Source organism: Epinephelus lanceolatus, chromosome 8, assembly GCF_041903045.1.
Source record: "Epinephelus lanceolatus isolate andai-2023 chromosome 8, ASM4190304v1, whole genome shotgun sequence".
Lineage (NCBI taxonomy): Eukaryota > Metazoa > Chordata > Actinopteri > Perciformes > Serranidae > Epinephelus > Epinephelus lanceolatus.
The window spans coordinates 24,086,111-24,108,036 of NC_135741.1; the positions used below are offsets into that span (position 1 = coordinate 24,086,111).

At 42.9% G+C, this 21,926-nt stretch overlaps 1 protein-coding gene across 2 annotated transcripts; it reads right to left on the reverse strand.

Annotated features, from left to right (window-relative positions):
• Positions 1-1,363: 1,363 nt before the first annotated feature.
• Positions 1,364-19,819, reverse strand: acvr1ba (activin A receptor type 1Ba). Of its 2 annotated transcripts, XM_033629339.2 has the most exons (9): positions 19,619-19,816; positions 8,257-8,487; positions 7,906-8,166; positions 7,476-7,706; positions 7,148-7,315; positions 6,510-6,666; positions 5,955-6,079; positions 5,737-5,867; positions 1,364-3,775 (listed from the first exon to the last, which is right to left on the reverse strand). In XM_033629339.2, the coding sequence occupies exons 1-9, from the start codon at positions 19,680-19,682 to the stop codon at positions 3,650-3,652; spliced, it is 1,494 nt and encodes a 497-aa protein (XP_033485230.1). In that variant the 5' UTR covers positions 19,683-19,816; the 3' UTR covers positions 1,364-3,649. The 2 variants fall into 2 exon arrangements, with proteins under 2 accessions (XP_033485230.1, XP_078026161.1); XM_078170035.1 differs by having other exon boundaries at positions 2,955-3,775; positions 5,737-6,079; positions 19,619-19,819.
• Between the last annotated feature and the right edge of the window lie 2,107 nt (positions 19,820-21,926).

A 21,926-nucleotide genomic window follows, 5' to 3' on the forward strand; every position in this document is an offset into this window, starting at 1 on the left:
AGCAGAACAGAATATCTATACCAGCGATACTCAACCTGCTGTACCCAGGGGCCACATTTGCAAAATGCCAGGAGGCCAGGGGCCAGTTAATGACACACTTTAGTAATTAATGTATATAAATGAATAGTCTGGACATCTGTCAGGGGGTCCAGAGGATCCTCCCCTGGCACTTTTTTTTTTGTGAACAAGCTCTATTTTGATTCTTTTAATGCATTCTGGCAACAAAAAATAACCTGTTTAAAATAATAAAAAAATGTCTTGTGAAGTAGAAAACAATTGGCAGGCCACCTGGCACTCTATATCGGGCTGGATTTCACCCACAGGCTGCAAGTTGAGTATCACCTGGCCTATAAAATTACCAAAGTTTTGAGGAAGACACAAAGATTTGTGTTACCAATTTAGTATCTGACCAGTGTCTTTGGCTCCTGAGATATGGTGTCAAATAACGGCCAGTCACAGGGAAGTTTGGTGCTCTCAGTGTCATCTAAAACAGTGGTTCCGAGCTGGTGGGTTGCGGTCCAAAAGTGGGTCATGGGTCCATTCTGAATATACCTCAAGTCACTTGTTTGTAAAAAACAACAACAAAAAAACCAAACAAACAAAAAAAACCCCCCAAAAACACTTTATTTTGAAGTATAGTGAATTTCCAGCACAAAGATTTTACTCTGAAGTGCTGTTTTCTGCTGTAGAGTGAGTGACTAACAGCTGGACACTGGAGAGCTACACAACGGAGACAGCAAGCTATCTCGATAACATGGCCAAACCCAAGAATGACGCTGAACATATTAAACTCTGTGGACCTTGAACTAATGACTATGGAGAAATCTGGACCCCGTGGTTGGACTGATTTAGAATATCTATCCTAATTCATTGTCTATGAAGCAGCTCCAGACTTTATACTTAAATGGTACGTATTTACTGATGTTTTTCGGACTGTCTTAGACCATAAGAAAAATGTATGAATTTTGAAAATGGGTGTAGTTCCCATTAAAAGAACACTTTAAAAATTGTGAACTTATCCTTTAATCCTAAATAATGGTTTTTACCTCTACCAAGGAGGTCATGTTTTTTGTTTGGTTTGTTTGATTTCAGTAGGATTATGGAAAAAACTACTGGCCTGATTTTCATGAAACTTGGTGGAAGGGTGTGACATGAGCCAAGGAGCAACCCATTACATTATAGAGTGGTTTTGAATTAAGGGGCAGACAGGCTACAAAGATGATTTCTCTTTTGTTAACATTATGACACAGGGCATTTGTCCATTGCAGTGGTCTTTTTTGTTAATCCTCTGTAAGTAGCGCAGCAGTTGACAATAAACACACTACATGGCATCTTGAATAAGCACAACAGCTGAAGTCACAAATAAGAAAAAGAGGAATTTATTGTATATCATCTATATACACTTTTCAACTAATTCTGAAAAGATCTGCACAACATGATTTTTGAAATCTCAAAGTATTACTCGTGAACAGGATGATGTCTGATGGTCATATACCCATGGCAACAAACCAAACATGGACAGGAGTGTTTTGACAATTTTGGTTCAACTGACAGCAGTCTCCCTATTTTTCCCTCCACAGCTCTCCTCCTCCCATCTGCCCGCTGAACTTCCACCCATGTTAACAGTAGCAGCAACATTTCTGGGGTACACAGCCAATGACCCGAACAAAAAACAGGAAGAAAGAAAACAATGGGGAGGAAGAGGGGAAAAGACTTAAGTTCATCTTCCTCAGTGCAGAGGACCCAGTGTTTGAGACAGCATGCAAAATGGATAGTAACATGACACATGGTTTCTGGATCAAGTGATGACATAACTAACATTAACTAAAGTCCATGTGGACATTAACAGTGCAGAGCCCAACGGTGACAAACGTCAGTGTAATACTTTCATAGTTTTGTCTGCGGACGACAAATTAGAATGAAAACATGCAGTTTCACTTTACAGCATGTCAGTCTCTGAAAACGTCGCGACTACTTTTCACATCTATCCGTATGTTCCCTGTGTGTGTGAACTGTCAGCAGCTGTCTTTACTTCTGAATAAATAGCCATTGGCAGTATCAGAATTCAAGGTTATGTGACGCTCCTAAATATTCCAGTGTCAATGAGAAAGAGATGTCACCCGGGAGAACATATGTAGAAACAGATCTGCATCAACGAGCTCCGAGAAGAGCTCAATTCCAACAATTACACATTAAAAAAAAAAAAAAGACAAAAACAGGTTGCAGCAAAATTATCTGGGATCAGTAGTACCACCAAATTGTCATGAGAGGAGCAAACAAATTCCAGCAGATGACAGAGTCTATTTCCTGGCACAGTTCGAAACCATGCAGACAGATCAAAGAAACTTCTGAAAGTACCATTCAAGCAAAATCACTGTTCAGATGTCACACCGCTGCTTGTGGCATAAAAGGAAAACAAAAAAACATATGCATGTTTTATATACAAATCATATGTACCCATCATCAGTAGTGTCTAATGTCAACGTCAAAAGAAAACACCCATCATGATGTCTTTACACAAAACACAAAAATATATTTAAAAAAAACAACAGTATTTTTCATTGCCATTTCATACGCCTCTTATTTGCTCAGTGTGCATGATGTCATCGCCTGTCACCAACAGGGGCCTATGGCTACATCCATGTTTGCGCTCAGTATCTTATTAAAGTGAATGCAACGACCCCTGAATGTAACGCCTGAAAAATGGTGAAAGACTCGGACTGAACTAATTTCCACGTCTTATTCGACTCTGGCTTGTCACATCTCGTCTCACAGTGTTCATCAATATGAAATAAAAACTATCGACAAATAAATAAAACCATCCCAAACATTATCCCTGCCACATTTCAGACTAACACCAGGACTGGACCACATCTGCCGTGTGATACCTGCCGGTGTCACACGCGATGAGGAAGCTACAGTTGAGTGCAACTCGTTTTCGGTTTGAAGGGTATTCAAGTGAGGGATTAAAAAGCAGAATCTGTCTGCCTAATTACCAAACGTCCCATTACTGGATTTGTCTAATGAGCTACAGCCTACACCAGAGGACATCTTAGTGTCGTAGAAACATGCTAGTAGTCCAGACACCTTTTTTTTTTTTTTTTTTCACACATGACTAGAAACAGTGCTTCAGCCTCTTTCCTCCCTCACGCTCGCAGCACCACAGTGCTGCACGGCCAACACAATATGAAGTGTTATTGTTCTTACACCCACAACGTTCTCGACTCTTCTGGACAAGGTTAGTCCATCATGGGACACATTTCAGAGAGGTAAAAAAGGATTGAACAAAAAAAAAATCCCGTCGCTGTACAATAGTAATTCCTGCCATGGGAAATGAAACAAAAGGTTGAGTGTGATGATATTAACAGTGGTAGTGCTGTAGTGTTGTGGCCCATGGAGAAGGGGAGGTCGGAGGGAACAGGGAGGAGACACGAGGAACAAAGGGAGGCGAAGGGGGCGGGGGGCAGAAACGTCAAGAAGGGGGAAGGGTGACTCTCAGTAGTTTTGGCTAAAAAGGTGAGGTAGGCCTCGTCACAACTTGGAGTGTGGCTTTAAAACTGGCAGGGTTTTCATTTGCAGTCTGTCTTTAGTGTTTGTTTCCTATGGGAGTGTGGTCTGGTTGTGCGTCTCCAGCGTGCCTTTACGCCGCTCACATCTTGACGTCCTCCTCCACGCTGAGCTGAGACAGGGTCTTCTTGATGCGCAGGGCCGTCAATCTGGCTGCTCCGTTGGCGTACCAGCACTCCCTCATGATCTTCCCCATCACGCGCAGTGACTGCAGGACAGGGGACATAGGTTAGATATACAAAGACACATAACAATAATGCTGACTGATAACAAGGACGCCACAGACATCACCGGTGTTACAGATTACACCACAAGCAAAGATACAATGATGCGCACTATCTGTAGAGCGCTGTATTAGGGGCCGTACACACCTCCCGGAAAACGCGAGGTCAGGCGCTGGATGCTACTCTTATGCCTTTTCTCTGAGAGCTTTCAAGAGCATGGCGGCAGGTTGTATACGAGGTTGCTAAGCACCCTTAACCAGCACCATATCATAGCCTATTTACCTACAATCCTGAGTGCAGAGCTGATCTTGTTCCAGGCACCGTTTATAGGTGTGTAAGCCTATCGTCCATAGGACAGACGTAAAGCCCTGAGTGGCCCTGCACTAACATGATCAACTTCTCCATATTTATCCATCTGATATCTACGCATGAAGGGAAAGATATCTGTCGGCTGAGATTGGCTGTTCCTCGTCACATGACGTGGTATGTGCTGCTGCGTTCCAAAAGTTGAACTCGTGCCATGAAAAATATGCGCTCAGGAACGCCTGCCCACCGCAATGACATCGCTCTAGCGTTTGAGCACATTAGCCATGCGTTCACATTAAAATTATGAATTTGGGGCCAAAAAACGCAGCATGTGTACGGCCCCTTTAGTTACTGCTAATACAACCAAAACATTTCCTACTGCTGCAGCTTCGCATTAAAAGCATCTGACTGGCAAAATAACTTGACTTTTATTCAGAGGAAGTCACAGGAAATGCCATGTTTTGTGACATCAGCACTACCACTATCTTTAATCAACAGATGCATCTACAAAACAAAACAACATTCATTTTGGGGAAGTGTTGACAGCAGATTACTTTGAGATATTGCAGGGAGCAATGGAACAAGAAGGATTAGCCTCAGGCGATAGGCAGCAACCTCCAACTTCTCAATGATGCAACCACATACTTTTCTCCCTGTTAGCGTTATTAGGTTTCCTATTAGCACTGGGTTGAAATTCAAAATATTGCCAAGGAGGCGCTTCTACTTTTCACTTTAACACCAAATCCTCTGCCATCTTCTTCACAGTGAACTTTTTTCACTGGTAAGAGAAATCTGACTCCTGCTGCTCTGTGCTGTGACTCTGCTGCTGCTGTACGGAGCCGTCACTTTCAGTTTATAATTCCAGTGTCTGTCATCCTAGTACATATCGATTAAAAAGAAATACATACGGTGGGGGCAGTAAGCAAGTAAAGTAATAGGTGTATACCCAAACACAGTGTGACACCGGTAACATTAACTACTGTGGCAAACGTATCGTATAATAAGAACAATTATAAATTTCCATCAACGATGGCACTATTTGATAAAGTGGAAGTTTTCTAAATGTTTAGAGTATCATAGACATGGGCGGTATCACAGTATTAAGATATGATTTTCAAAACTGTCAAAAATACAGGTAGGTAGGCTGCATATTAATACCATCATACTATATACCCTGATGAAACTTCAGGAAGGTATGAAGGTATTAAAAATTAGATAACTATTATTTCATGAATATTTCCTGTAAAATTCAACCAGATCTGCTTGATATCTCTGGAAACAAAACAAAAAAATTGAGAGCAGCATCTGTCTATGAAAAAATTGATCCATCAGAGTTTGAAGGGGCCAACTTTTAGAGGAGAGCTTTTTAGCAACATCAGGAAATTTGTGAAACACAGTATCACTTTTCAATGCTGAGCCCTGCACTATTATAAAAGGATATAAAAAATAGGATGTAGGCTGTAGATAACTTAATTTAATACTCCCCCACTACAGTGATTTAGAAAATATTAGTCCATTTTCAAGTCAGAACGTCCTGTACTGCCCAACCTGATAATACCCAACTGCCTTTCTATACAGCCCCTACATGTATTTTTAGAAAACTGTCAGCTGTTAGTGTATATGTTGCAGTGTGAAATACCTCATAGCTCTGCCACCAGTTGGGCACATTGGGCCTCAGTTTCTGGTCACACACCACCTTCCTCATCTCCTCTATGGAGGGGTCAGAGGGTACGAGGTCGTAGTAGGGCAGCTGGTACTCCTCGTGGATACCTGGGGGACACAATGAGGAAGCCTTTTCAGTCCCTGTCACATGAAGAACATTTAGATATTTTTTTGAGCTGATGATTGGGGTCTTACCTCCTGCATTGCAGCGACGCGCTATCTCCCAGTACACCAGGCCCAGCGCGTAAATGTCGGCACACTTGAAGGAGTCAAAGTGTTTCATGTTGATGGTTTCGTCCAGAACTTCTGGAGCCATATACCTGAAGGTGGAGACAAAGGGCAGCAATGAGTGACAGCATCGATGAGACATTTATATGACCAATTAAACCTTTTACATAGACTTCTAAATGATCTTATTTCATAAAATTTAAGGTTTAATGAATCCAAATTGTAATGTTGTTTGGGATAATACATGACAATCTCCTCCCCTTTTCAACGACCATTATATCAGCAAAATTACACATCCATCACTGGGCTTTTCTAAAAGGTCCAAAGAGCGCAGGCAAATTGGTCAATTTGGCTAAAACATATAAAAACTTGTTAGTGGCATAACAATATTCACTGTTGTTTTTCATCTTTTCATGTAGACAGTAAGACAAACACAGAACGTAGCCAGACTTGGCCTACAAAGATCCCTGATAAATATCTCCATTTTAGTGCTTCTGGGTGAATCTGCACGGAAACATTTACCTCTTAGTGCCCACGCGCTGGTTCGGTGCTATATCGATTGTGTCTGTGATGGACTCGTGGCGGACTGCCAGGCCGAGGTCAGCTATGGCACACATGCCGTTCTTCTTAACCAGGATATTTTTAGACTTGAGGTCACGGTGAGCAATGCCAGGCTTACCTGCAGGAGAACAGACAACACATCATTACATTTAATAGAGCTCAGCAGGAACAGCACATGCTCGCTGAATGTGAATCACTGACTGTGTGCACGTTCATGTCCCCGCTGTGTTCATTTGTTTGTTCACTGATTTCACGGCGTGCTGCTCTTTAAGGAAATGCTTCGCCCGCAAAATGATCATCTGTGTATTAATTACTCACCCTGTATTACACTGAATTACTTACTGACTGAATTTTTTTTTCGCATGCCACAACTGTGTTTATGACTGGATAAATGAGACTTGGATTATACTGTATGTTTTCATATATTTTAACTTCAGTTTAAGAATTTCCTCAGTTTTTGGATTCTTCCTTCACTGTGGAGGCCATGTGAGAAAAACTGAGACCTCTTCACAAATTGAGTATAACATGGAGTGAGTAACAGACATACTAATGGTCATTTTGTGGGTGAAGTACTCTTCTAACGTGACAGTCCATCTCACCCTGAGTGCCAAGGATTTCCATGTGTAGGTGTGCCAGGCCGCTGGCAGCTGACAGTGCCAGCTTGATCATGCCCTCAATAGTGACAGAGTAGCGGTTCAGGTAGTCAAAAAGAGAGCCGTGCTCATGATAGTCTGACACCAGCCACAGCTGAGTCCATGTACCATTGTCTGAAAGAGAGCAGAAGAAAGAAAACAATCAATTAAGATGTAAGAGTATATACAAGCTGATGTGGGAAGTCTAGGAATCCACCTTAACAATGTTTTGAATAAATGCCTGAATATTCATGTGAATAGTCCAAGTCTCCACACAACCCACAAACTTCCCCACCTTTATTGTCTGCTGCTATGAATCCCAGGATGTTTTCGTGGCGCAGCATGATTGTCTGGTAGATCTCAGCTTCTCTGAACCAGGAGCGCTCCTCTCTGGACGAGAAGATCTTCACCGCCACATCTCCTCCCCTCCACTTCCCCCTCCACACCTCACCAAAACGACCCTTCCCTATTATCTCCTGCAGCACGATGGTCCTGGCCACAGTCCGCTGCACAAACAGGGGCAGACCTGAAGGGGGCAGTAGGAAGACAAACAAAACATTAGCAAATATTACCTGCAGACTTGTTTTGTAGAAGGGGTTTGTTAGACATACCCTCATGAAATTCTAGGTCAGAATAATTGTCACTGAGTGTTGCAGTTGTATCTATAAAATGACATGTTGAAGACTGTTCTGTTACATCATATCAGGTGAACAGCATGTACTGACCAGAGCCTGATCCGGAGGTGGACATGTCATAGATGAGGTCCTGCAGGGTCTTGTCCTTGGCCAAGTACAGATGGTCACAGGATGGGTCCTCTACCTCCAGCCTCTGCCTGTGGCTGTAGGCCCTTTGGTGATACTGGAACAGGAACACGCCGACCATCAGCAGCACACACAGAAGAAACACTGGCCCTGCGATGACTGCTACCAGCTCCACTGGCCCCCAGGAGCTACCTGAGGTCGTCCAGTCCACCTCCTTTGTTGGAACTAGGAGGGCAAAACGAAACGAGGTGGTTACTTTAAATTGACAGCACTGTTGAACTGAAAGCTCTCTAATGTTTGGTGACGCAGCCTCACCGGGGACTTCAATACTGTTGCAGTAATCTACATAGCAGCAATGTGTGTTGAGCAGGCCTTCAGCACTCAGACAGTAGAAGGGTTGTCCAGGGGGGATCAGGTTGTCCCGGTTGATACAGATGCGTACATGCTGCTCCTTCCCCTGGATGTAATATGTAGAGGCCATGCAGGCACCATCCGTCTCGCACTCATAGCCTGTCTTCTCACAGTTTGTGCAGTTACAACGTAGAGCTGAGGGAAAAGACACAGAGAGGTAAATAAATCAGTTTCTCAGATCCATTTCACTTCTCCACTGTGTCCAGCAGGGGGCAAACTAACCCCACAGTTTCAACAGGATGTAAAGCATGTAGTGTCCCATTCAGTTGTAAGCATTTTGTGACATGCAGGCACAGAGCTTTGAGTTGAGCAGCAGCAGCCAGACGGCCCTGGCGGCCCTGAAATCAGATCCTTCACTGCAGATGAACCCAAACACGCAGGGTGGAGACGGACCTGCCCAGTGGGACAGACAAAGTGAAACCCAACAAGGGGAGAGGGCTCCTGCCAAATCCCCAATGCAGCATTCTGCTTCCATTCCTCTCCTCTGTCTCTCTCACACTGACAGGGAGAGCTGCCACTGTTTAAGCTAATGAGACACGAGTTTTATTAAACACAGCACACTCCTGCGCGGGGACCTATTAAAGCTGACACAATGGAACTCCTGCCGCCGCCATAATAAAACTATGGTGGTCCATCTACATGCTGAAATGAGGTCAGTGCCAGAAAGTCCGCACAAATCTGCCACATCTAAAACAAAACCAGAGTCGGTTGGGCAATGAAGAGAGTAGAGAAATTGCAAGCTGATTAGATTTGGAGCGAAATGTGATTCTGAGTCATAGCACACATGCTTCTCATTTAGAGTAAGGTCAGCACAAAAGGCTTCTTCCAAGGTTTGCTGTGACCAAACAGAATGCATGGCTGGACCAGGCAAGGCTAGATGAATGTGGGACTAGTTTTCACGTGGGAAAAACACAGGGGAAGCTGCTAAACTCAGCTGAACCCCTGTCAGTGCTAAATAATGACGAACTGTCTGAGTGACAACAGGGCCGTGAGTGAGGCGTGACAGGCCAAGAGCTGGTTCTCGGTCGGTAAACAAAGGCTAGACCACTCAAGACTAATCGCTGTGGACTTGGCGAAGACAAGACCGTCGTACCAACAACAACACAGGAGGAGACACAAAGCAGAGAGGAATTTCAATCCCCATTCTCCCTCAAAAAGAGGAGGCTCAGCAGCGGTTGGACCACTGACAATGTCTGGCCCAGAGGAAAGAAAAGATTTTAAGAGTGGCAAGCTTCCACTAATCCTCTGTGTCTTATCCTGAGGGTTTCTTTGACCAGATGAGCTCACTGATCTCCCGTTTGTACCAACTTTGGTCTCTGTCAAAAAGTGTCAGCAGATTTTAGTGCATTCTTGAACCATCTGAGTCGTCATACTTTGGCTCTTGTTCAGAGTAGTTTTAAAAAAAATACTCCAAATGACTGATACAGTGATTGCACCATCAGAATGTAACATCCAAGTGGCCAAAACCACAAACCCTGGTGTCATAGGAGTGGTTTCCACTCTACTGAACTCTGGGAGGTTGTAATCTGTGTGGGAGCATTTTTCACATGTAGCGTGTATGCTGATGTGTCTATGCTTGTCCAGTGAGTGGTAACTGGAAATGTGGAGGACTTGCTTCAGTGATATTTCTCATCAGTTAATGTTTGTGTGTGAGCATGTTTGTGTGTGGCTCTCAAGGAGGTGAGCGGGAAAGTGGCAGGAACTCTTGGTGGAGTGTGTCCAAATTCACCACAGTTCGCATGCAGATGGAATTTCCTGCAGATTACACGGAGGTGAAGCAGGCTGGGCCTGATAAAGAGAGAAAAACAAGCTGTGTGCCACATCACGCTAATCTGCTGCATTAATGGAGCAAATAGTTTAGCCAAATAAAACAGATGACGGGAGCAACAGCTGTACATCGGAAAGCTGGATGACGCTCAATATCCATCATCAAATTCAGACAAGCTGAATCCTTTCTTCCATTAGACTCCTCTTTTGTCTGGCTGGATGTTTACTGGTTCTCAGGGAAATAAATCAATCAGCAAGTGAGTCCAGACAGGAGGCATTTTGATCAATCCATCCTCAAAGTAAGAGTGGCATTTAAAAAAGGAAAAACATGCATCACTGAGAGAAGCAATTCTCCACAACAAACTACCTCCACACTAGGGGTGAAACAGTTACCAGTTTATGATAAAGCATGGCAAAATTTGTGACAATTACGATTACCATTTTAAACATTCATTATGATTAAAGCCCTTTTTTGTTACCTCACACAGTACATACTGTCCGGCATCGACCAAAGTTAGCAACAGTCTGAGACAGAGGCTCAGCACACAAGCATGGATTTGTTGTGTCAATAAAAACATGGCAGAAAGCAGTGACAGTGCTCTCGAGATTTTTTAGGCATAGCATTTGAAGAATGGGTGATGCTACCGGTTCCGCTTCCTCATCTACTGTGATAGAAGCCCCTTTAACACTACCTGTTCAAGCAGGAATGTCCCCCATTATTCTGCCTCACTGTTCTTTATGAAAGGTACGATAGCGGAGTGGGGGGACAGAACTGTCTCGCTTTTAAGCCAGCAGTGGAGACAGTAACAGAGCGGAATCAACATCTGTGTAAAAGAGACAGCGAGTAGGATAGGACCATGGACAGGACGGGTGTGATGTTTTGACGAGTTATTGTGGGACATTTAAAAAGCAGATAGCAGCCATTAGCAGCTAATTCAAAGAGGAAAAACAGTGTCCCAAAATGCCTGCAAATTGGAAAGACAATGAAGTCCTTGAGCTCCTGACAAGATCAGCCGTCATATAACAGAGATAGTATATGACTGTCCTAGCTATGTTATTGTTTAGAAAGAGCTGCCGACGCGTATGTTATATGTCACACTGGAGGCTGACGCTGTTGTGTTGCATGTCACGCCCGTCATGCCTCTGTAGCTTTGAAAATGCTGGCATGCTATCTAAAAATCACACACTGGGGCGTCATGACGCCGTTGTTATTTGGTTCTGTGCAAAAAACAAAGGCGGTGTAATGAAGGGACTTTGTAGCGCAATCTTTGTGTAAAAAGGGCGACAGACACTTGAGCAAGTATTTGAAAGACAGGCTGCTTGTGGACCGATACAAAGTAAAACTTGGTGCAATCATTTCAGTGTGTGTTTCAGTACTGAACATGTTTAGTACATTTTAACGACACTGCCATAATCCTGATAACTGTGATAATTTAGGTCACTATGATCATTCTATTCTATACAGTTTCATCTCTTATCCACACTGCTGTTAACTAGATTTATTGGCCTTAATTCTTCTCTTGAGAATCAAACCGAGGGTTACAAAATACTTCTTACGAAACACACATTGCACCAATAAACAGCATCAAAGCAACAACAGTGATCTGATAAGGACACCGTGATCTGAAATGAACAGGCGCATCCATCATGGAGACTCTGTGTGTGGTAAGACAGATGGTCCACAGACTTACAGACAGAAGCTCAGGAAGGAAACCAAACATGGCTGAAAAACACACACATCTCCTTCTCGACTCTGCCGCCGATGGTTTGTGGTCTACCAAGAGTTTGGTTTGAGGCAAGTCTTCCCTTTCGTTAAAGGCTACCTTGTGAGTACACCATGTGTAGCCTGCTTCCACACAAACGAGCGTCGACACTATGGGTGGCCAACGTGGAGAAACTGAATGACATAATGTGCCTTTATATATTGATAGAGATAGAAACCATTTATAGATAAAGTAGCCTGATCTAGTTACCCAAATACCAAGCAAATTAAGGTCATTCATCACATTGGAGTAACAATCCAATACTGTCACAAAACTGTCCTGCTCATTGATTTGCAACATTGCTCATTACAACCTCATACAACCAGAAATATTAAAGGGAAACCTCCAAAAAGGAAAATTTCCACTGGCTGACTGATTACAGAGACACCAGAGAATACATTATCATATCACCCAGCCGTTAACAATATTTCTCAGAAGATGGCACAATGCAAAATCAAGACCTCTACAATAAAAGGTAAATTTAAAAATGAATGTCATGCCAGACAGGGAGGGCACTGAACTCGTGGCCCACTGGCATTTGCCGAAATGCCATGCTGTTTGCACAGCGCTCTGCATATCTCACTGGATTCAGAGCAGAAGTGTTACAAAGCTAGGACTTGAGGGAATAATATCAAGCCTAAATACACATGGATATGAGTAGAGGCCTGGTGTATGCGGTTTTTGAGTGAACTCTGCTCTTGTATCCACATAATTGGTGGTCTTCACACTGGTCCTTTGTGTGGAGATTAAGACGACATGAGGAGGGATTGGACTGGCCCTGCACGAACAAAGAGCAGAGTGGAGTGGGGGAGCGCACTTCTGCGTGGAGCAGCGATGGGGGGATGGGTGGCACACACACACACACACAGGGGACAGGCCAGGGTTAACAGTAACAACCCTGATATTTGGGGGCTGCTCCAGGCCAGACAGGATGGGGGCTGGTCCCGAGTTGGTCGGGATAATACGAAGGGGAGGGGGCAGAGGGGGTAACAAGCGGGACTAGCAGGGGCCCCCCAGCTGCGACTGGGGTCTGCCCAAGTGACCAGCTGCGACCGTCATTAAAACCCAGTCTAGACTTTGACTTACGGGAGGGGGTAAATAACAGGAAAAGGGAACAGTGGAGGAAAAAGGGGAGAACTCAGCGCAAAGAGCAACTCCTTTGAGCTGCAAGTGTGTGAAGTTCCTATCATTCCGTTCATGTTGAGACAGGAAATGGCAGACACAGTGAGGAGGGGATTAATAAAACATTGTTGCCATAACCAGCATCGCCTTAACTTGGACCCAACTAAAAACCACAGCAGAGCCCACTCCAAACACCTTTACACATTAACCCTGATGACCGTGTTGTGCGTGTACGTGAGTGTGTGTATGTGTTGCTCAGACCTACTCACGCGGGAGAAACCCAGTCAAAACAGGAGGTGAACTTTCTAGTACGGGAAGATGATAAAGTCTGTGGAAAATACGCGTGCTTAGTGCAGGGCAGCAGGGTTACACAAACACAGTGGGTTTCTGGGAGCTAAGCGACGCAGACAGAGACAGTCGGGTGCGTGCGTGTGTGCGGGGAGCAGAGCACCATTACCAAAATGCACTGGCTGAAATTAGATCCATACAGATACCAGACTGAGAGCTGATCAAGACAAGCAGACGCCACCAGACAGTGTGAGTGCAAACACACACACATACACGGGCGCGTGAGCGCACACGCACACACACACACACACACACACACACACACACACCACAACTGTGTCCTAATCAATGCTAGGGGAAGGAGGAAAGTCATTACCTTTGTCTGCATCTCAGGGTCAGATTACTGATCTGATTCTAAAGTGAAGTCTCTAGGGCCGAGGTTGCCTCTACTATCTCTACCAACCACCAGCCTCTAGGCTACATCCCATCCTGTCTGTCTGTCTGTCTGTCTGTCGGCTGCCCTGGATCAGTTCAAAGGCACACAAGTGTGAGTACTGGCTCACTTTGGATTTCATGCTGCTGCTCACATTCTCAAACTGGTCCATGTTGCCTCTATAATGCCCCAGAATGTTTCAGTACTGTTGAGCCAGGGCATCTGCCATGTGACTTGAGCTTAAAAACCCCTTTGAGTCTAAGCAGACTAGAAATCTAACAATTACTCCCTTTTCTTTCTTTGACTATTGAATAAGATTTACTCTGACTACAGTTACAACTAGCAATCAAACCCCAAAGATGTTTTGGTACAGAGCAAAAGAACCTGAAGTATTAGCTATATCAAACGTTATTAACTTAAAGGTCCAGTGTGTAGGATTTTGGGGCATCTACTGGCAGAATGGTATGTAATATTCATAATAATGTTATCATTAGTTTAGAATCACCTGAAAATAAGATTTGTTGTGTCTTTGTTACCTCAGAACAGAGTCCTGCACGGGTCCAGTTTTCAAGATCTGCCCCGACCCGACATGGGGATGTACAAACCTGCACCCGAACCGCAAACCCGGGCATCAGGCCAATTAGTACTGCAACCCGGTCCGACCCGTTGAAACACGACCCGCAGCCCGACCCGTAACCCGGATTTAAAGTAATCATTTTGGGTCAAATTGGCTGAATATTGAACAGCATATCGCCACAGTTAAGGTGCCAGTAAGTAAACAACGACCTGAATGAAGCAGCTCGCACAATAAAAACCTGACTTCAGCTCCATTATCAACCCTCTGTGTTCTTCTCCCATACGAGTGTAAAAGCACTCGTTCGTTACGTTTAATGCTTTTAAACTTTTAATCTATGTAAAGGAACTTTACATGTGTAATAACAGACTTACTTTCTGTCCAGAGCGACGTTCAGCAGTTATGAGCCGTCACGTGTTTTTAGAATCCATCGAGGAGAGAAGTAATCCATCAGAGAAACACTTCAGAAACATTATAAAGTGATAGTTGTACGTTTTATCCACTTGTTTCTCAAATACCTAAATAATTATTTACTGTTTTGGAAGCGGCGCTTGTTAGATGGTGGCAGCCATGTTGATTCTGTCGTCCAATCACAAATTGTGTTATTAGATGGTAAAACGCGTGTAAACAACTGAACCAATGACCGTTGTGAAATAGCGGAGGCAATCCTCAGAGAGTAAATAATGACCAAGATAATTATCTGTAGTTTGCCGAACTAATGACTGATGTGTTTATCTAAAACCCGCGATCGGACCTGCATGTTATTTTTTCCACCCAGATCCAAACCTGGGAAAAAATTGTTTTTTAAAAACCGACCGCAAATCAACTGTCTTTGCGGGTGGGTACCCGACCCAGTGCAGGACTCTGCCTCAGAATGAGCTGTTTATGTCTACACATGGAGCAGGACCCTCTTATATAGACGCTGCCATCTTGCTCTACAGTAGCAAAGGACTGACAAACCAAACACTTGCTCTGGATAGGCCATTTGCGTTTTTGTGTTTTTGCATCAGCCACCACAGTTCTCCTACAGTTTGTCAGTTTGGCATCATCACTGTTACATGCCACTAAATTTCTACATGTTAGACCTTTAATTTTCAATCAAATAGTTCCAGTATTTAAACAAAACACAATTTTTATTTAGGCAATTTCTTGTATGTTTGCTTGTATCTCGACAACATTTAACAATTGAGAACTTTGGCTTTCATGTTAAATGAAATGAAAAAGGGCCTTACAGAAAAACATTTTTATACTTCTCAGTGTAAGGTATAGAAATATGTGTAATTTAGTATCAGTGCTAAAACAAACATACTAATATCATATTTCATGACATTGATTTTTGGTGACACAAACTTTAATTGTCAATACAAGTGGTTCTCAACCTTTTCCGTATCAAGGACCCTTAATTTATACACATTGGATCACAGACTCAATTTTTGCTTCACAGACCTCCATCAGAAAACATTTTGGTGATAATGATTAGGACCAGAATTCTATAGTTCAACTACAGTTAAGGAGATAACCATGGTTATCATGACTCTTACTCACACTGGCTTCACTCTTAGTGACACTCCGAGTCACTAAGTCACTCCGAGTGAATTAAATAGACCCCCTGGAACTACCTCAGAGATCCCTGGGGGTCCCTGAACCCCTGGTTGAGAACCACTGGTCTAAATAACCAACAGAACAAAATAGAATAAAAAATATTTTCACAAGACAACTAGATCGGGACTATCATTTTTAAACAAAAAATATAATGTAGAAAACAATGACATTCATGGAATAAAAGACATTATCTACTGTCTTTTGCATGCAGTGTGTAATCAGATAACATTCTGTCAGCATGACAGCTTCTTCTGGTTATCATCATCAAACAGTCCGATACTAGTGTTGATGTAGGAAATGCGCTGTTACAAAGGGCTCTGCCACATGCATACTGAAATCATATGCTTCTTATAAAATTACATTTACAACTTAAAAAAAAATCAATGTTGTATAGTGACGTTCATTGCAAGAGCGGTTGCTTATTGCCAAGTGAGAAACACAGGTTCTGTTAAAGCCAGTGTCACCACAGAGGCTGGAGAAAAGTAAGAGATAGAGGTTTAAATTGTACTTAAAGCACTTGCTAGATAATACACACTCACACTATATTCCCTACGCAAAAGCTTTCTTACCAATTGTCCTTTCCTGGATCACACCAGTCAGTAGACAGCACACCTTCAAGCAGAAAATCAGGAGGCAGAGCAAGTCTAATCTGCATTCCAACAACAGCCAAAAACACAAATCAAGCACGTCTACAAAGAGACATGTAATGGAGGATGGGTGTCAGGTTCAGCCCTATAGACGTGAACTCACATAGCTACCGGGTCTGTCTGGGTGTACTGTGACAATAAACAACTCTCAGGGTACATTTAAGGTATGGCACAAAAAGCAGATGTCATTTCACCACCGACACAGGCTACAAAAAAAACCCTTTACACAAAGACAAAGTGTTCACAGTAAATTAATAGCATGGAGAAGTGGGCAACTGAAGGTGAAACTGCTGGCTCTGTGGTGGCAGTAATCCCTTGTGGTCCAACATCAGTAATGGCGGAGCTGGGTCAGTCAGAGGCTACGCTGTCTGCTGTAGCAATTAGGGCCCTGTGCCTCCGGGCCAGCGGAGGTCATTAACGGCACTGGTCATTATGGAGGGAAAACTAGACCACCCCAGACCTCTCTTGACCCTGACTGGCTCAGCGCCACATTATAGAAACTCTTAGTAAACACAGATTTCTCAAGGTGGAGGTGTCCGTGCCAGGGAATAACCTGACGTTTTATACAGAGAACGTGCATCTTCATTTAATCATAATTTAGCTGCAGGGATACGGGAGCCAAAACATCTGTCTATCTAGAACAGGCCTCGACAACTGCTACACATTTAGGGAGAAAAAACAAAACAACTTTCTCCTTTCCAAGATTAAGCCTGGAATTACTACCGCTCCCCCTCCCCTGTCCAAAGTCTCGTTTCTTTACAGACACACACCTTTGAACCCATTAAGTTTCAACCTTTCTCAGTGCATTCCCTTGGCTCTGATCTAATGGGCAGGTGTACACATGTTCCAATCTGACTAGCTCATGCTTCCTCCACCTGAACTCATTCACATCAAATTTGACATGAAACAGCACCTGTAGCAGAGTTAAGCTCTGCATGGGCAGTTCCCTGAGCAAATTGAGAAGCAGGGACTTTTTTTGTTGTCAGTCGCCATGTCTTTGATTTTACACAGAGGCAGACTCTGGCACAGTCTTGATAGTATGTGGAAGGGCTACTAAAAGTGAGTGCAGAGTTCAAGAGATAGCAGGAGCTCATCTAACCCAGGGAAAAAACAGCCCATGCCAAAGCTTGCTTCAGCACCCTATGGTGGCGGTGAGTAAGTGAAAGCAGAAGTGGGACCACAGATAACAAAGTACAGATTAAATTCTGATAAAGCACCAGGCTTTTTATATGACAGGGATAGAGAATGGCGAGGGCAGGAGGAAAGGAGAAAGACAGGGGCGCGCCCTACCTCACGGCAGTGTGGTTGACAGTACCCATATCACATTGCTATTGTGTTCAACGCACCCACGCTGAATGCGTCACACAGGCATGTAATGCCCATAACACTAGTGACTTCTAATCCTAATGAAGTCAACAACACGTGACAGATTCATCAAACCTGTGAGTAAAGTGTATTCTCCCAGATGCATACTACACTTGCCAAAAGCGTGGAATTCGCTCTAGTGCTGCTACTTTCAGGTTTGTCTGGTTTCAGTCCTTGCATGGTGTAATCCATTATATGGCGTGAAACCATGGCTCCAGACAGACTTGTGGGCCCCTTACACGACAGACCCCGCCAGCTGGACAAACCCATCATCACCCCCTGTCTGCTCAGTCCACACACCCACCCCCACTCTTCACTCACACATCAATGTTAATATTGAAGTAACCCAGTCAAACAAACTGATCACTCAGGTGTGACAATTTTACTAGCGTGCCTTCAATGAACTGATCGACTTGGGTGTGCTGCACCTTTATCTAAACTAAGCGTGGGAGGCATATTTATACGATTCTTGGAATGATGACTCAACTGTTTAAAGCACAACATGCACTTTAATAGGTGACAATGCAGGATATTTGTTCTGGCACACTGAGTTGTCTTTTTATTACTTAGTTTACCTGCTGGGTGGCAAGTTGCAACAGGAAAGGACAAATGGAGGTATGCATAACCAAAAACATGTTTGTGTCTCAAATGAAAATCTATGAGCTCCTGTGGTCAAATGTGGTGTTTGAGTGAGTGAAGTCAAAGATGTGCTGCAGAGGCAAACAAGTTTAGCACAACATATGTCCATCTGAGGCTGTGGTGTGGAGCTGGGTATCAGCTGCCCCAGCAGACGGGGAGGATTCAGACTGAAGCAGCCCCATAACTGGCGCCTCAAAAGACCCCACTTGCCACATTTCCATCACAATGAACCCAGACTTCAACTCTGACTTCTGTCTGGGATGGCTGAATGCACGGCTGTTGTCACCCTATGCCAGCATTCACTTTCTGCTGGAGGCCACTAAGCAGCCTTTTCACTCCTTACAAATGGACACCAATGGAAGAGCTGCCAGTGTTTACTCTCAAAAACACATTTCATGCACAAAGTAGGTTAGGCCTTCATTCAGCGACTCTTTTCTGCTCCCTCCACTGTGGCAGACCACACTGCACATGTTTAATGTCTGCTATCATTACAGGGAGCCGTACCCGGGCAACACAGCGATAAGCAGTCACAAGCCAACAGGAGATTGTTTTGTAAATATGTTAGCATAACAGCGACAGATAACTTCAACATCAACAGTACACTGTCGCTTATCATTCGCCTTTATTTCTGTATGTATACGATGTAATAGATAATACAAATCAAAATTAATTTAATTCAGTCTTATCGCTGACAAACGGAGCTCAATTATCGACTATATTTAACTTTAAACACTTCATTATCCAGTTAGCTAGCGAGCGTTAGCCGTCGCCTCGAAACAAACAGCCCCACCATGTTGTTGTTGTGGTTTAGCTCCCTGTTCAATAACGACCATTAACACGGCGGGTTTCGTCAGTCAATAAAAATCACATTCAACCTAAACAAACACAAAAAGCGTGACTTTATGTTCAAGCAAACAGCCACGGTGGTTTTGAGGTCGACGCTAGCTAGACACGGTTAGCCAAATCCCCGATACAGAGCGCCATCACGATGAGCGACAACAGGCGATGCCCAGTCCAGGAAAACACATCGAGACAAAAGCCGGAGAGGTGCTCGGATGAAACTTACCATTACCGACAGCCGCCGAGCCGAGCAGGGCCAGCAGCGTTAGGGCAATTTCGTTCACAGCCATTGCTTCAAAATTCCCATCTCTCCGCGAGGAAATGCGTCCGAAGTGTGTCGTTATCAACGCGCCCAGACCTGAGACACAACCACAGTCCGACCGCACACACCACACCGCCAAATACTAGCCAGCCAGCCAGCCAGCCTGGCGAGTGACGTGTTTAAAGGGGTGTGTGTGTGTGTGTGTGTGTGTGTGTGTGTGTGTGTGTGTGTGTGTGTGCATGTTTAAAGGGGAGGGCTGCCTGCTGCATGTCCTCTTCTGCCACCGAGGTCACGGCTCTGTGTTGTAAATAAAAATGTTGGGTGAATTACAGTCTTCCAGATTCACATCATCACAACACAGAGGGAGCACTACCAAAATGTGTGCATCTTTTTGAATGAATAACGTATTCATCTCTACATTATCAGTTCACCTGTGATGTTTGTAACATGATTTTTATTATGTGCAAAGACTGGTGTCAGATTAAAAACCTGTTAAATGTGTTCCTGTGTTTTATTTTTGGGCGCACATGATTTTATGGATGAATAAACTGAACCTTTAGCCTTGATTGAGGTCATGTATGACTGCATTTGGTTAATGATCTGCTTGAAACAAAATATATTTAGAGAACAAACTGAGTCTAACATACCACATTATACTCTGATGCACCAATGAAAGTGTAAAACGATTAACTCTCTCCTTTTATGACATTATAAATGGGTTTAACTCATAAAGATAACGTTAGACGTGAAAACAGTTAAAATCTTTGTTGTTTTTCCTCCAGGGATTTAATCATCTGCATCCAATCAGTACTTTATTAGAAAACAGAAAATTATGACTAATTTTTAAAATTATTTAATTATTTTCATATTATAAAATTGAAATTTTAAATATTTTTTTTCTTGATTTGTCATATTTTTATCCCTTTTAAAATAGAATCTCTGTATTAGCTTAATATAAATCTCTATAGTCTGGATAGGCCTGAATGTTTACATTCTTCCTTTTTTTAATCTTTATTTAAAGTAGCCTATTTTTAGACGTTTAGACAAAACATAAACACTGTGTGGGGCCACCAGGGTTGAGTGTTCATAAGTCCATATGCTAAGTGTCCTTTCATTGCCCAGACATTCACGGCGAAGCTGCATCCATTTGTTTGGAAATAAAGACAGTCCATTTCTCCCATTTGCTGAGGAATATTGCTCCTCTAGACCTCAGAGAGAAAGTCAGCTTTTCCATTAGAAAGATGTCCCTGATTATGTCCATCCACTGTTTAAGGCTTGGAGGTTGTTTGCATTCTTCCTTTAGAAAAATCACAAAATATAACAAAAGGAAGATTATGTTACATTTTTAAAGGTCTCTATTTATGATATAAAAATGAGCTTCACTCTAAAAGACAGTACTAAAAAAAGAGGTAAAAAGACTACATTGTTATGCCTTTTTATATTCTTAAGATTGTATCAGACTAAATGTTTTTGTTAAATTTGATATGTTTTGGCCTTCTTGATTTAGTGTTGTTTCTCAAGATTGTTCTGGTGGTGAATGGTGTATTTGAAGCAAAAATGCACTGAGGGAACACATTGGGTCTAACCTGCCACCTTCCACTGTTATCATAACGCCTAATGAAAATTTAAATCATTAAATCTCTCTTTTCATGACATAAAAAGTGGGTTTCACACATAAAGGTGATGTTAAAGACGGTGAAAACAATGAGTGTCGGTTTCCCTCATATTATGTAGCAGGGATTTAATAATCTGATTTCAGTCAGAATTATTTAAAAAATCAGATAACTATGATTACATTTCTGCATTACTGATTTAGTTTGTATGACTACATAATGTTATCTCCTACAGTTCATGTCAAACTAAATGTTTTCAGTAAATCAAATTTCCCCCCAATCTGATTATTGGCATGAAACAAACAGCAACAATATCAAGTGGTTACATTGGTTAACTTGGTTATGCTAAGTTTATGCATTCCTGATTAAGGTTATTACTCAAGACAGGACTTTTGGTAAGTGGTCCATTAGAAACAAAAATGTGTTCAGGGAACTGGGTCTAACTGGCAACCGTCCACTGGCATCATGACTGAAAAATGTAAATAACTGAATGTCTCTTTTAATGACAGGAAACATTGGTCTGATGAAGATAATTTAAAACAATGGTAGAAACTGTGAACATATCCGGTAACCAATAACATCTTGTTCTTTCAAAATGTGTACAAAGGGTCAGTCACCAAATTCATGACTCTAATTTAAAGCAGGCCACATCTTCATTC